At 44.3% G+C, this 15,489-nt stretch overlaps 1 protein-coding gene across 2 annotated transcripts; it reads left to right on the top strand.

Moving 5' to 3' along the window:
* Positions 1-722: 722 nt before the first annotated feature.
* On the top strand, positions 723-14,072 carry GET4 (guided entry of tail-anchored proteins factor 4). Of its 2 annotated transcripts, none has more exons than XM_080382459.1 (9): positions 723-949; positions 5,080-5,158; positions 5,579-5,660; positions 6,612-6,761; positions 8,999-9,137; positions 11,069-11,209; positions 11,290-11,365; positions 11,553-11,625; positions 12,741-14,072. In XM_080382459.1, exons 1-9 carry the CDS (start codon positions 795-797, stop codon positions 12,827-12,829), a joined length of 984 nt encoding a protein of 327 aa, XP_080238585.1. In that variant the 5' UTR covers positions 723-794; the 3' UTR covers positions 12,830-14,072. The 2 variants fall into 2 exon arrangements, with proteins under 2 accessions (XP_080238585.1, XP_080238586.1); XM_080382460.1 differs by lacking the exon at positions 723-949 and adding an exon at positions 1,695-3,579.
* The last annotated feature ends 1,417 nt before the right edge of the window (positions 14,073-15,489 follow it).

Below are 15,489 nucleotides of genomic sequence, written 5' to 3'. Positions count from 1 at the left end.
TTTTTCACTTGAGCTGAGACAGAACCTATGGCCTATGCAGAGGAGCCAGATTACACATGTACAGGCATTTTCATATTACAGGTTACGTATTTAAAATTAGAATTATCCTGTGTAAATTGAAGTTAGGTAGCTGGGGCTGGGAATATTTTGAATAACACTAACTTATTTTTTAAAAATAAAAAAAAGCAAGATAGGACTTTGTGCAATGTATTTTTGTAAATGCTTTTCAAAATGTCTGTTACTCTTTGCTGCCTCCAAACTGACAAGATGCTATTGAGATGTTTAAATAAAAAGAATTTTAATTTTTGAAAGTGCATGTAATAATATTTGCAATAAGAAATAAAGCTTCTTTTTCTGTATTTTTGATCACCTCTTTACACGGCAGAGGAGGCTGGAGGCTGTAAGGCTGAGGGAAGGTGCGGTTCCCTCGGAGTGGGCCGGGGGCACCTGCCTCTGCCCCCTACCCCGACCCCCCCCAGCCAGGGGGGCGGCGGCGCTGCGGGTGGGTGTCCGGTGCTCGCTTCTCCCTTCGGCCCCTGGCGCCCCGGAGGCGAGCAGCGGCTGGTGGGCGCCCGGTGCCGCTCTGAGGGGGCAGGTGAGGGTGGGTGTCAGCGCGGCCCCGCCCCGCCGGCCTTGCCCCGCCCCCGTGACGCCGCGCGCAGCCGCGCCGCGCTGAGCCTCGTGGGCCGCCGTCGGAGCGGGCGGAAGCCTGGCGGCGGGGCTGCGTGCGGCTGCGCTCGGCCTCCCCTCCCTCCCTGCCTCCCTCCCCGCCTCCCTCCCCCTGCTCCGCGCTGATGGCGGCGGCGATTATGGCGGCGGAGCAGGAAGCCGCGAAAGGCGGCGGCAGGAACCGCGGCGGCGTGCAGCGCGTGGAGGGCAAGCTGCGCGCCAGCGTCGAGAAGGGCGACTACTACGAGGCGCACCAGATGTACCGGACGCTCTTCTTCAGGTAGGGCCCGGCGCGGCCCGCCGCCATACCCCCCCCCGCCCGGCCTTCCAGAGCCTTCCCACGCACCCTACCCTACTGGCGCCCGCCGCGCCTACGGCCGCTCGTCATTGGCCGCTGTCTGTGCCTATCTCCGCCTTCTGCTTCCTCATTGGGCCGCGGGGGGGCGGGGTGGGGCGGGTACGTGCCGCACAGGGTAGGGTGAGCGGTGCCGGCCCGACGGGGCCTGGGCCCGGCCTAGGGGGCAGCGGGCGGCCCGCGGGTCGCTCCGGCCCGGCCGCCTGCCCCCCGGCCCGGGCACGGCCGCTGCAGGGCTGGGGGGCGCGGCGCGGGGAGCCGCTGCTCGCCGCGGTTTGAAGGTGAACTCCTGCTGCGGCCCGAGCGGCCTGGCTGCGGGTATGCGGCGGTGCTGGGCCCGGCCCGGCCCGGCCCGGTGGGGACTGCCCGCCGCCCCCCGCGGCGCTCGGTGCCGCCATGTTCCCCAAAGGTCACGGACAGAGCTGCGTTTCCCGCCCGCCCCCCCGTCCCCAGACGTCTCTTGGCGGCCCCGCGGCACGAGGAGGCCGAGTAAGGCCCCCCCCCTACCGGGGGTTGGCCCCGGGGTGCCGCCCGGGCGGCCCCGCGGGCTCGGGCATGGGCTCGGGCCGTGTCCCCGGGCTCCCCAGCCGGCAGCTGTGCGCAGCCTGCGGGCACTGCGGCCTTGCCTGGCCGGCCGGCAGCGAGCAGGGGCAGGCTTTGCAGGTTCTGGGCCGGTTGTGGCCCAGCCGGGACACAGGGCAGCTGTGTGGCCTGGCCGTCCCCTGGTGGAACCGCCTTGGGGAAGGGGCAGCTCTCGGGTGGCAGGGTTCGCCTGCACGGGGGAATTTTTTTTAGAATAAATTCAGGTTGCTGTAGTATTTGTGTATGTGACAGTGATTAAGTAATATTCAGAAATATTACTACTGCCTGTTATAAGAAACTTATTGTTGTTGCCAAACTTCTTTATATTTTTTTAATTATTTTTCACGTCTGATGTGACTTGTGGCGGTCACCCTTTCTCTCATCAAAATTTCAGATGTAGACCCTTGCTTTCAGGGACACAGAGTAAGGTGTTTCTTTTAGGAGCTGCTTTGGTTGGTCCCGGCTTTGTTTACTTGGGGTTCTGCTGGTGGTGAACAGGTGAGAAAAGTGCCTTCTGAGCCTTGGTGGCACACCTGTGTGTCACCTGTCCCCAGACCTCATCTAAAAGTGTGAACAGGCCAGTGGGTATCTATAGAAGATAGCAGCCAGGCATGTGGCAAGAGGGTCTTTGCTGTACAGAGGGCCGTGGGTAGTGCCCATAGAGGGTGTGTGGGCAGCTTCTGCTGCCACTGTACACTGGATAGCCTGCCCTACCCCATATACCAAGCACCATTAAATTAAAGCAGTTGTGTTTGCTGTAGCTGCCTGATAGGATGGGTGAGGGCACTGTCTAGGCCTGAACACTTAAATTGTATTTGAGAATAAATCTAAATTTAAGACAGAGCGTGGCCTATTTTGTAGTAAGGATTATGTGATGTGGTGGGTGATGACTTGGCGCAGCCGGTCATTTCTCATCTAGTCTTCTGAATGTATTAGCTCACATACTTTACTTAAGCCTCCCTGAATTAATTCGGAATCAAAGATTCTGCCTTCTCCGTTATAAATGCAAGTGAAAGGAGGTGCTCAATTAAATGAGAAGGTGACATTAGCAAGGTGCAGTGTGACTGTGAAATTTGTTTGGAAAGGCACAGAGGCCAAAAAAGGAGTCCTGTGTAGTCTTATCTGCCCTCTGTAAAATGTATGTTAAATGTCAACAGTTTTCCAGTAGCATGTTAACAGAGATTGAGATGATCTCATCTGAGGAATTATAATTGGTATAGCCAGTGCTTACTAGTTTTAAACAAAAACAGCCTGTAAAACATTAGTCTGTTCGGTTGTAAGGTACATGTTAAACTTGAAATCCTGAATCAAGAGTTTCTAAAGTCATAAACTGAGATGTAGTTGAGGGTGGAGGAGGGGAAGAAGCGGAGGAGGAAAGATTACTGTAAGCCTGCCTCCTTCAGACTTCTTATCTCCCTCCCTGGAGTACACTGAGCAGGTGGAAAACTGCTGTTCCTGCCTGACCCTGAGCAGCGAGTCCTGTGTTTCTCCGGACAGGAGTACCAGGGCCGGTATTGTTACTGTACAAGGCTGGCCAGGTTGAGCTGTTCTCTGTTTTGTGACTTGGTGATTGAATCAAACTTTGAAGCTTAGCATCCTTGTTACATTGGCATCTGTTTTCCTGATGCTTGTAGGCACAAAGAACAATGTGTTCCAGGATTCCTCTTGTTCTAAGTGCCATTTAGATTAATGTCATGATTTTTTTTTTTTAAATAAAAGTCCTTTAAAAAAAACCAAGCACCCACCAGCTCTTACTATTGTAAAGCTGTTTTCAGTATCTTTTAGTGTCTGCTGTAATAGTTCCCAGATTAGGAGCTCCCAAACAGCATTGGGAATCTACTGGGAGTAGAATTTATGGAAGTGGATCCACACTGAATGTTCAGCACCTAGAAGCAAACCCCTGGATGTGAGGCCAACTATGAAAATGTTGGAGCTGCTGATCCCCTTGACTAACACGTGGAGCATTTACTATGGTGACTGCAAATCTGAATTGTTGAGGATACTTATTCCTAAAAGCCACTATTGTGCCATCTGTATTAACAGTTTGCTAACTCTTTTGGGTAAAAGACCTTGGGGGTTTTTGGAAGACGCTAAGTGGGACGGGAGGGCTGTCTCCTTCCTTGTTTGTTGTCTGATCTGATTTTACCAGTAGGACTTGTCCCTGGAGCTGTCACGTGTGACAGGAATCTCATGTGCAGCACAAGAGCTTTTGGGATCCACTGCTTGTTTTCTCTCTGGTTAGCGTGACCTCCTCCATACCCACACTGTCCCACTGCTCCTCTGACTGCTGCCCCCCCAGAACCACTGACCCTCTCTGTTACCCTACGGGGATGCTCGTGCAAGGGGTGGGAGGGCTTGCTGCAGCAGGAGCAGGGAGGCTGCTCTGAGCACCACGAACAGAACAGAGTGAACACACAAGCTCAGCACAACCAAGTGTCATGAGGACAAGACGGATATTGCAGATACGAAAGCAGCATGGTAAAACTGATGTATTTTTTGATGTGAGCAAATTTGCTGCTGTTTTTAACTGCTCAGAAAGCAGACTTCTTGAGAAGCAGTTAAGAGAAATGAAAATTGGAAACTGTAAAAGCAGTGTGGCAGCAGATGCAGGAAATGCTGCATTTATCATCTAGAGGTGTGAGTATCCAAGACCTTTAGTTAGCCGTAGTGATGATGTGCAGGAGGCTGCAATCACAGCACCATGGTAAGAGGCTCCTGCTCTTGAGGTAACCATTGGGAACAAATTCTTTTATTACCCGTTTCTTAGTTAACTCTTAAGCGGGGAAGGTCGAAGGAGGTGTTGTTTTGAAGCATCATATCTGAGAGCTAAGACTTGTTTCTTTTATGAATTGGTGACTGTAAAGTGTTGCATGGTAAATCTTGCTGGCTCTTCTTGTCTTATTGGAGCCCATCAGAGACAAGCTACTTTGGCTGAGCAGAGGACTAGTGTGTGCCTGATGTCCTGACATCCCCTGGCAGAGACCAGCAGTGGTCAGAGAGACTTAAGCCAGTCAAAAGGAGACATGGGTGGGGGAGGGCTGGAGTCACTTGGGCAGCACTGCGTGTGCCAACTGTCCAGGGTGTATTCCGGAAAGCGTTTCACTGTGATGGCTTTGGTTTTGGAAAAGGCTCTGATGTGACGGTCTGAGCAGTGCAGTTCCACAGTGCATTGGCATATTTTGCTGAGTTGAAATTCTGGGATCATTTCCTTTTCTTTGTTTCAGCCCAAATCAGGTCTGAAGCTCTGTTTCTGTTTTTGTGCTCTTTGCTTGTATTCCATCAAGTCTGGAGCAGAAGACAAATTGCAGCTTGCAGTTAAAGTTACATCATTATTGCAACTAACCTGATTTATAAGTAAATCCTTTATTGCCTTTATTTTAAATTTTAGTGGTCTTCAGTCCTTTAAATGTGAGTAATTTTAAGGATACACAACTTAGTGGTAATTTTTATCAAGGCTTTGGTATTATTTTCAGGTATATGTCACAAGGAAAACATGCAGAAGCAAGAGAACTAATGTATTCAGGGGCTTTGCTGTTCTTCAGTCATAACCAGGTAAGTCACTGGGTTTGTGTGTGTGGCTTTGGGGGTGGGGGTGTATTATTCCAAGATATTGAGGGATGAATTCTCAGTGGTAATTGATTGGGGTAATTGCTTTGTAATCTTCTGTTTTATCTCTTTGTTGAGCCTTTCTCCACAAAGAAGGATTATGTCAAACTGGAACATTAAGCAGAAGTGTTTGTGAGCATCCAAATGATAATTGTAACCACATTTGTTTTGCTTTCCTGGAGGCTTCTCTTTTGATGCCATCAGATTAGTATTTTTTTTTATATAAGGGAAGGTTCAGACTTGATGCTGTGCCTCAGTTGTAGATGTTGATAAAAGTATCAAATCTGCCTCCAACAAAATTCTTACTGACGTTTTCTTTTATGTACTGGTATGTTAATCACTACCGACTATGTGTCTGTCTTGTAGCAAAACAGTGCTGCTGATCTGTCCATGCTGGTTTTGGAGTCTTTGGAGAAATCGGATGCAAAAGTAGCAGATGACCTTTTAGGTGAGGTGACCTTTGTGCTCAGTGTGATGGTGTTTAGATGTGCTTTCACTTCACAGTGATTGTTGTGAACAGTCTTGAAACCTGAAAGCCTTTTTGTATGCCCTCCCACATGGCTGAGGGTTACCTTCATCACAGAAGTGGACTGGGAGAAAACATTCCAGGAGTGTAATGGATTCCTGATAATGTAGTGGGCATGCTTAAAACAAACATTGCTATCTTGTGGCACCATCCTCTCCATGATGCAGTGGTAACGTATTGTCTGCGCAGTCATTGGTGTCCCCAGGGCTTTGGTGGGTGGTGGTTTCCTACTCTAGCAGTGTGGTAGCGAGCACGTTATTTGCGATTCAGCTGTTTACAAGGAAATTTTTCTTCTTTGATGGTGAGATTTAGTAAGCAAGCAATTCGGGGAGACCTTCCTAAGAGGTGCCTTGCCAAACTACTGCTCCTATTAACAGCCCGTGTATGGAGACAGACTGACAAAGGCTGTTTGTGTACTTAGATTAGATCTGACACTTTCATCCCATCTAATGACTTCTGGTGGAGCGTTTCCAAACTATACCTCTCTGTCCCTTGCAGCTTCCCTATGAATGGCAAGCCGTCCCCTAACCTGCAGTTTTTCCTCCTCCTCAGAACTGCATGGTCCTCTGGAATGTCCTGTCCTAAACAGTGAAACAGGGAAACTGTCGCCAGCTGACTGCAAGGCACAGCTTTTGGCTGTTAAGAGTCATGAATATTGCTGACTGATAGATACATGCAAGATTGACTTGATGTGTGGGAAGTGGCTCAAGTTCAAAGTCGCTCTTTTTTTAAGGTGGCTTATGGAGGCTGTTAAGGGAGCTTAAAGAAACGATAGCACTGCAACTTAAACGTTATATCTTGAAGATGAACTAGAAGCAGCAGATCATTCTGTTTCTATTAATGCTAAATATTTGTGATTCTTATTGCTTCCAGAAAACTTGGCTAAGTTGTTTAGTTTAATGGATCCAAATTCTCCTGAAAGAGTGGCTTTTGTATCCAGAGCACTAAAATGGTCTAGCGGGGGATCGGGAAAGCTTGGACATCCAAAACTACACCAGTTACTAGCAATTACCCTGTGGAAAGGTAAGAAAAATCAACTGTGTTTCAGTGCTTTGTTTTAAAATGTTGAAAGTAGGATATTGTAAGATAGCTACTTTGGAAATAATCTAAGGAAGCTGAGATGGAAATGACTGATTGAGTTCTGCAATAACTTCAGCTTGATGTTACTAACAAAAAAAACCTGGGGCTGTAACTATGTTAGGGCAATTCCCAAAAACACAAGTGCTGTAAAGCTCTCTGTAAAAGGAAGGTTGATCCTTTAGACACTGAGGTAGTTTGATTGAGTCATTAGGAGTGTCGTGGTTTAACTCCAGCCTGCAGCTAAGCACCACACAGCTTCTCACTCACTCCCCCCGGTATTGGGATGGGGGAGAGAATCAGAAGAGTAAAAGTGAGAAAACTCGTGGGTTGAGATAAAGACAGTTTAATAGGTAAAGCAAAAGCCACACACACAAGCAAAGCGAAATGAGGAATTCATTCAGCACCTCCATTCCCCACACCACCACGGCAGGCGGGTGCTCAGCCATCTCCAGGAAAGCTGGGCTCCATTACACATAACAGTTACTTGGGAAGACAAGCGCCACCACTCCAGGTGTGTGTCCCCCTTCCTTCTTCTTCCCCCAGCTTTATATACTCATGATGTTGTGTGGTATGGAATATCCCTCTGGTCAGCTATCCCAGCTGTGTCCCCTCCCAATTTCTTGAGCCCCTCCAGCCCTCTTCCTGGCAGGGCCTGAGAAACTGAAAAGTCCTTGACTTAGTATAAACATTACTTAGCTACAACTAAAACATCAGTGTGTTATCAACATTATACTCACACCAAATCCAAAACACAGCACTGCTGCAGCTGCTAAAAGAGAATTAACTCTATCCCAGCTGAAACCAGGATAAGGAGGAAAATTGTTGGGGAACAGAGCTGTTCTGTTGTGGGGGTTTTGTTTTTAAATCCTGGATAAACATGACAAAGATTGAAATACATCACCTAGCATCTGAAAAAGTCTTTGGATCTGTAATTAGGTACTTTTTAAGACATGGTCAATATCTAGGCTTATTCCAGAATGAATGCTGTTGCCTTCGTTTTATGTGGGATTTTATCACTTGTGATGGTATGTAAGATAAACCAAAAATGCACTAAATAATTGTTATAATTGTGAATGATAGCCAGTTTTTAAAGTCTTATATCCCAAACATAAACATGAGTGGGAACAGTTGAATAAGTGCCATCTCTTCTGTGGTTTCTTGTGAATTAATGACTGTGCAAGATGATTGTTTTTTAAAAAATTTTCAGTAGCTGGGAAGTGTTGATAGTGGTCTCATACAACAATCCTGACCCAGTGGTCAACATTCCAGCTCACTGCCTTTCTGCAGGCCATAGGCAAACCCATAACTGTTCTCATGGGACTTATATGTTAGCTTGGTGACTGCTGCCAGCCAGAAAGGGAGGATTTTCCTCAGAGCATTTAAGTTAGAAGCTGAGGTACAATTACGATAAGAAACGGTTGCATTCTGAAAGTAAAAATCCCCATTTTGTAGTTGTCTGCTCACTGTTCTCTTGAAGAGCAAAATGCATACATTTTCTGTCTGTAGTTTTTGATCATTTCATCAGAAAAGGTTCAGATTTTTAAAACAAAGCTTTTAAATTCAAAAAATTAGCCGCTAACCAGTTTTGATTTGTCATTGCAGTGATTTTTGCATGATGCTTTGCTTCAGGTTAAGTTCTAACCAATCTTGCCATTTTTTGCAACTTTTTTTCCTGTATAATTGCTCTTCTATTCAGCATATGGAAGCAATTTTAATTTTGATAGCGAGAGTGGGCTAAGCTAAAAATAGGAAATGCCTTCTTTCAGTGCACTTAGAAAGAAGGACGCTGAAGGTGCCGTTTGACTTCTTGGTGCACATGGTCTAATATAGAATTCCTTGATTTTCCTGAGCACTGATGACAGCACATGAAATGTCAACGTGCAGTTAGATAAAATGATGTGAGCACAGCTCAAGCTATTTGTCCCAGTGGTAGCTGTGTTTTGTGGTGGCGTTGAATAGACTGTATTGTATAGCAGTTGTTCAAATGTATTTAGGATAATAGATTTATTATCTCCCTTTGTATATTGTCTGTAACTTATAAAGGAAAAAGTCAACTCTTTGCTAATTGTCTTGTTCATATACCATGTGTGTAGCTCTTGTCCTTTTACCAACTGATTTGGTTTTGCATTCAGGTACGATGAACTGATTTCTTAAAAGCTGTTTTCTTTTTCCTTTTATAGAGCAAAACTATAGTGAATCTCGGTATCACTTCTTGCACTCCACAGATGGCGAAGGTTGTGCAAATATGCTAGTAGAATACTCCTCGTCCAGGGGATATCGCAGTGAGGTGGACATGTTTGTAGCACAGGCAGTACTACAGTAGGTGTTAAACTTCTCTGTAACTATTTTGCTAAGATGATACTGTGTTGGAGGCCAGTCTAATTTAATGATAACTGTAGGTTAAGCATGCATCCTTTTCAAAAGAAACTCTGAAACTGGCCAGAGCTGCTGAAACTCAAAAAAACATCTCAAAACTGGTGTGCTGAATTGGTCAGCCTGAGGAGAGGAGAAAAAAAACCCAACCAAACAACATATTGGGGTTGAAACCTGAAATCATGTAAATTGCCTGAAGAATTAATGTAATCTGTTTTGCGTGCTGAAAGCACAATTCTTAGCTTTGTTAACACTGCTTTGTGTCTAGTTAGGGCTTACCGTGTTCTTGCCAAGACCGGACCTAAGTAGGCTCTATACTCCCCTTCAGCACAGTACTTGCTCTCAGTCTTGTCCTAAGAGACAATTTGTCTTGGGTCACCCAGGTCTGTGAGCAGCAGTGCAGTGGTTCTTGGTTTGACAGAGCTGCTGGTGGCTTTCCTTTACTGTAGGCATTTATTTTGTAGGAGGTGGGAATGCAAGCTATTATGTGCCTCTGCAGAGCTCATGTACAATTAAGGTTGACAAAGCCAATTTTACTTTGCTTAATCAGCTGATGGCTTTCTTCAGTCAGGGAAAGCAGCTCATGGAGGAGTCTGAGGAGGAGGTGGAGACAGGACTGTGCAGCAGAGAGTCAGGGAGAGAGTAGGTGTTGCGGGAGAGGGAGGAGGTGAGAGCGAGTCTGTCTCTCTTTTGGCAGCAGGGAGCTGTCATGTCAGATTTGTCCTGCTTTCCATAGCTGGTTGATACAGATTGCAGTGATTTTTGAGCGGTAGAAAATCCTTTGTGGAAATCCAGTATGTTATGCAGGACTCTTCAATTTTATGGGGCTTTGTTCTGGAGGGGGGAAATTCTGGGTGGAAGTTAATGAGTAAGAGGTTACTTTTCAGTATTTATACAGCACTGCTACGGCATCCTTTACCGGCCTGTATCTCAAATACTGTGCTAAATCCTCTTAGGTGGCAGGTATACTCTAGGTATACATTAGGTATACTCTAATGAAAATAATTGCAGTTCCTTGCTCAGCAGTAAGGCAAAAGCGCCCAGTGCCCTTGCACATGTGGGAGTACAGAGTTGGAGGCCAGCCTGCAACCAAAAACGAAACTGCTCGTGGCAGCCTTCCCAGGGCTTGCTGACAGCATTTGTCCCAGTTAAAGTCTCTCGTTAGGCCTATGTGACTTGCAGAGATTGCCAGCTGAATTAACTGGACCTGCAGAAAGATTTGATCGGTTTGGGAAATCGATCTGCTAACTGGTGACAGGTGGCTTGGGAGCTCAAAGTGTAGCTTTATTATGAGACTTGTAGACATTTAAGTGTGTCAAACTTATTAGTGGTCCTGGTGCCATGTTATTTGAGGTAGTGCTAATAGAATGACAGAGTCATTGAACACTGGCAGATACATACTGAAAAGAGATGTGTTTGGGAGTGGATGGCGCCATGAGAGAGAGGTCTTTAATTCATTTCTTTACCTCAGCATAGTAAACTCTGGACCAGTCAATGCAATATCATGTTTAATTTGAATTATGTGGTGGCCAGTCTTCCCACATTTTGATTTAATTGATGCCTTTTTTTAGTAACTGTCCTGTATACAATCTGCTTAGGTCCCATTCTGTTAATATTTAATGTCAGTTCTCCCTCCCAGCCTGTTAATTCCACAATGTATTCTAGTACTGATTTTCCCCCTTGGTTGATAGCCAAACCGTTGCCAAAGATGTGCATCTCTACCAGTTCAGTTTTGCCATCATTTTAAGCCTGAGATGGTTTCTGTGCACAAATGAAGTAGAGATGGTTGAGCTTTTGGCTTCCTGTCTTCCTTCTGCATGTAAAACTACTTGTCTGCCTTTTATTTTTAACTAGCCCTATTCTGTTTCCTTTTGCAGATTTCTCTGCTTGAAAAATAAGACCAGCGCATCAGTTGTTTTTACAACATACACACAGAAACATCCTTCAATAGAAAAGGGTCCACCCTTTGTTCAACCACTGCTAAACTTCATCTGGTTTCTGTTGCTGGCAGTTGATGGGTACAGTCTGATTTTTCTCATGTTCTTGGTTTCCTTTCGAGTTGTTACTGAGATTACATTTTTGATTGTTTCCTTTCTAGAGGAAAACTAACAGTATTTACAGTATTGTGTGAACAGTATCAGCCTTCACTGAAAAGAGATCCCATGTATAATGAGGTGAGTTACTTGTACTTGTAAACAGGATTTGACCTACAGAATTAGTTAAACAATAGCTGAATGTCTCCTGTTTTGTGACTTGTAGATAGGAGTCAGTGATCTACCTTGTGTGGTGTGACTGCTGCCCCTAATATTTCCAGCTGTAAATGAAGTAGCTGATGTTGTTGTTCATCTTGTGTCGTTTCAGTACCTAGATAGAATAGGACAGCTTTTCTTTGGTGTTCCGCCCAAGCAGACATCGTCCTACGGAGGATTACTAGGTGAGGTTTGTGCTGACACTTGTTTCTGGGTACCACCAGTCTTTTTGGAGCAGTGGCTTATATAAAGTGGCTGTGCTGGAAAAAGATCATTTGTTCTAAGGAATGTATCTGGTTTTTTGTAGCCTGTAGAAACAGTCCCTATTGTAGAATACAAGGTTAGTTGGTCGCATGTGAGATTTAATTGGGTGAAGGTGGTAGACTTTTCATCTTTGTGAAGGGGAGAAGCTGCAAATTACCCTTACGGTTGATTTTTCACATTATGATAAAACTTCCAAATGTAAAGAAAAATTTTACTTGTGTTAAAGCTTAATTTCCTCAGACTTCAGTGGCTGATTCTCCTTGAGTCAGGTCTGGGACTTTGGTAGAGATCTAACCAGTGCTGATAGAAAATGAATATTCCCAAAGTAGAAGTTCTGAAATTAATATTGCCCTTCTACCAGTAATGAAAGGCAGTGGATAAATTCAGCCCTCATTTCCTGACTTTTGAACAAAATGTGAGCAAATTGATCTGGATTACTTTTGTAACATTGAATGTTTTTCCTTGAGAACTAAACTTCTCTGTTTATAAACTGACTTGAGGCTTTACCTGCAAATGTCAATGCACTGATACCCAAAGCTGGATGAAAAACGTGATTATAGATCCCAGATGTAAATAACAGCTTTTCAGCAATTCAGGCATCTTTAAATTGCATAAAACAGAGAAAAATGGTTTTGAGTCTCAAACAAGTGCTTTATAGTGTGATGCAGACCATTGCTGTTTTTTGGGAGTTTCACTGCTGGAGGTGTGTCTTTCCTCATTTCATTGTTGGGGTTTTTTTTTTTCCCCTCTTACGGTGCAACTATAATACATAAGCATGCAACTTTGGTGTTTTTTTCTAGTGTATTCTTAGAAAAGGAACAGTGTCAAAATACAGCTTCCCAAATAATTAAATCCTTAATGGAAGCTGGTATGTAATAGTAATGCCTTGTTGAGACTCTTTTACTTCAAAATCCCCTTCTTTTTTTCTTTTTAGTACTGAAGTCTACACCCTAGCAGGATGGAAGGAGAATAGTTACAAGCTTTTGTGATGAGAATGTAAAACGAACAATTTTGACTGTCCTGTATTTTATTCTAGGAAATCTTTTAAACAGTCTGATGGGAACTGGAGAAGATGATGACACAGAAGATGGTCAGGAAGACAGCAGTCCTATCGAGCTCGACTGAATGTTATTGTCATTGGGTGCCATGTAAATCTGATGATTCGATGACTCCAAAGACAGTTTTGGAATTTGAATCCTGCAGTTGTTTCTTCGCGCCTAAAAGGGCTCCTCTGGTCTTTTAGAAATGGTTGCTGAAATGTTTATAATGTTTGGTCTATATTATTTATGTAAAAAAAAGAAAGAAACCAACAAAAAGTAGCCAAACGAACGAATTGGAGCAATTGTTAGCAGGTTTCCGATACAGCGGCTGGTGACCGATTAAAATATAGTCTTCTACGGTTTCTGATGCAGTATTCCCTTTTGCACAGTAATTCAGTAAAGCGTAAATATGGGTCCTGTACTTCACGGCCTACCCAATACCATCTTTGTTATGAGAAAGCCTCCTTGACCTCTGCCATCTCCAAGGAAGATCTCAAAAGGCAGGGCGATCGAGTAATTTATTTGCGAGGCTGGTGCCAAAAGTACTGTGAGACGAGCCAAGCAGCATAATTTGAGATGCACATCCAAGAGACATTGATACCAAGAACTTGCTTCCACTGCTGTGAGTAACGTGCACGCCATTCCTACTGCCTTTCACTCTCCTTAAGGGCTGGCTCTGGCCGAGCCCACGCGTGTGTATAGCCAATACTTCCTGAAAAGCACAAGATTGAATTGCTCTCGAGTAAAAGCTGATCAGTGGAACATAGGTAATTGGCTTCCATGTGGATCTCTCTTGCCTAGGTACAAACATTTGGCATCTAAAATACCTCCTCTGGCTCTACTGCTTTGGAACAGATTATTTTTCAGCGTAAGTTCACAACCATACGTAGAGGCAACGGTGTTACAGTAAGTGAAATGATTTGCCGCAAGCGATGTATGTGTTTGAACTGCAGAGAAAAGGGATACTGCAGAACTTTTGGTTCTTTACGATATATTTATTTTTCTTGGGTGATTGAATCATTTAACACTTTCTGTAAAAAAAGAATAAATCAATGAATAATGGAGTAACTTCAACCCCAGTGGTAGGCATAGCCATTCTACATCTCCTCCTCTAATGCAGCACAGCAGATGTCGGTGGTACAGTGAACGGATGAAATGGTGGGGAAACACTTTATTTTTTCACGATGAAAATAAAAAGGCTTAGATTAATAAACAGCAATCATGCATGGGGGAGGGATTAATACAAATTTATTGACTGTATGAAAAAGGCATTGAAAGGAAGACTTTGTGTTAATTGTGAAGTCTCAAATAAACACTTTATACCAGGATGTGCAATACTGCTGCTTTCTAGTTTTACCAACAGAGATCTTACTTACCTTGCTGGTTTTTTGCACCTCTGCATTTGACTGTGCGTCATCCAGACCTCTGTGCAGCAATGGCATAGCTTTAGTCTGGCATTGTAATGTCCGGAGCAGATGTGGATTGCTTTGATTTGCAGCAAGTTCAGGGACGGACGCCCTACCCAGGATGATTGTGCAGACATTTAATAAATGATCTGGGATGCTGGCAGCAGTTCAGAGCCACGTCATTTCATTGCCTTTGTCTGTCTGTGAACATGCCTGTCTTGGGGCAGCTTAAGGTGTCCAGCAGCGGCGGCCCCCCCCTCCGTGTCCTGCATCTGCGGCCGGTAGGGCAGCACCAGGCCCCCCCGCACAGGGCAGCAGGGGGTCTGTATGCAATATACATACTCTGGAACTGCAATGGTACGTACAGATCGTGTGTGTGTGCATAAAGACTAAAATATATATATATATACACACACATAAACAGCCTTTGCATATATAATAATTTATAATTTAATAATTGTATGGTCTATAATTTATAATATTAATTATATTGAATTATACACGCACACAAACAATCTTTATAGCTAGCGATAAATACAAACAACTAACCCAGCCTGTCCTCTCCCTGCTTCTATCATGCCTGGGTTTTTAAATAAGTGACTGACTGTGTGTAAAATGTATATTTATAAGTACTTTTTAATATAAATTAAATATCTATAGTTATGCATATACATATGCATGTTGATATATGTATGTTCATATGCAATAGTTCTCAAATTTATAATTATTTATACATTATGTACTTTATACCTATATAAAAACATGCATGTGTATATTTATAATATGGAATATTTTATGAATTTGCCATTACAAAAATGTCTCTACATATACAGGCATGTGTTTATGAAATGCATTTAGCTTACACATTTTACAAATACATACGTCTAATGACGGCTATGTGTATACACATGTGTGTATGAACTATGGACTATATTCTGCTCCTATGCACACGTAAGTGTATTATATATTCTGCTGTATCTACTATGCACATTTTATAGCTGTGTTTGAATATTCAACAGCGCTTTCATAGAATTTATCTCTATATTCCTAAGAACCATCTATCTTTTGTATATGTGTATGCATACATAAATAGAAAGTATGAGTATTACATATTGAATACATACAATATACACTATATAATACACATATGCAAATAAGTGTAATATATAGTATGTTACCCACACACACGTGTGTGCGCAGCTACTCCCCCTCCATTCCCTGCTCCGGGGAGGCGGTTCTGTGGGTGTCCCACACCCCGGGGCTCTGCCAGCACCCTCACCTACTTGTCATTTGTTTTTCTAACCCCCCCTTCCCTCCCCTCCCCCAGCATCACACGGCC

This window comes from Falco punctatus, assembly GCF_963210335.1.
Source record: "Falco punctatus genome assembly, chromosome: 4".
In the NCBI taxonomy this organism is placed as follows: Eukaryota; Metazoa; Chordata; class Aves; order Falconiformes; family Falconidae; genus Falco; species Falco punctatus.
This window is presented reverse-complemented; position numbering and strand designations above follow the sequence as displayed.

What these genes read in the sequence shown, in the direction of transcription:
- GET4 (XM_080382459.1), top strand. Translation starts at nt 795, where the DNA reads ATGGCGGCGGCGATTATGGCGGCGGAGCAGGAAGCCGCGAAAGGCGGC. An exon ending in TACCGGACGCTCTTCTTCAG is followed by an intron (nt 950 to 5,079) that starts GTAGGGCCCGGC and finishes TATTATTTTCAG; the next exon opens with GTATATGTCACAAGGAAAAC. An exon ending in GTAGCACAGGCAGTACTACA is followed by an intron (nt 9,138 to 11,068) that starts GTAGGTGTTAAA and finishes TTCCTTTTGCAG; the next exon opens with ATTTCTCTGCTTGAAAAATA.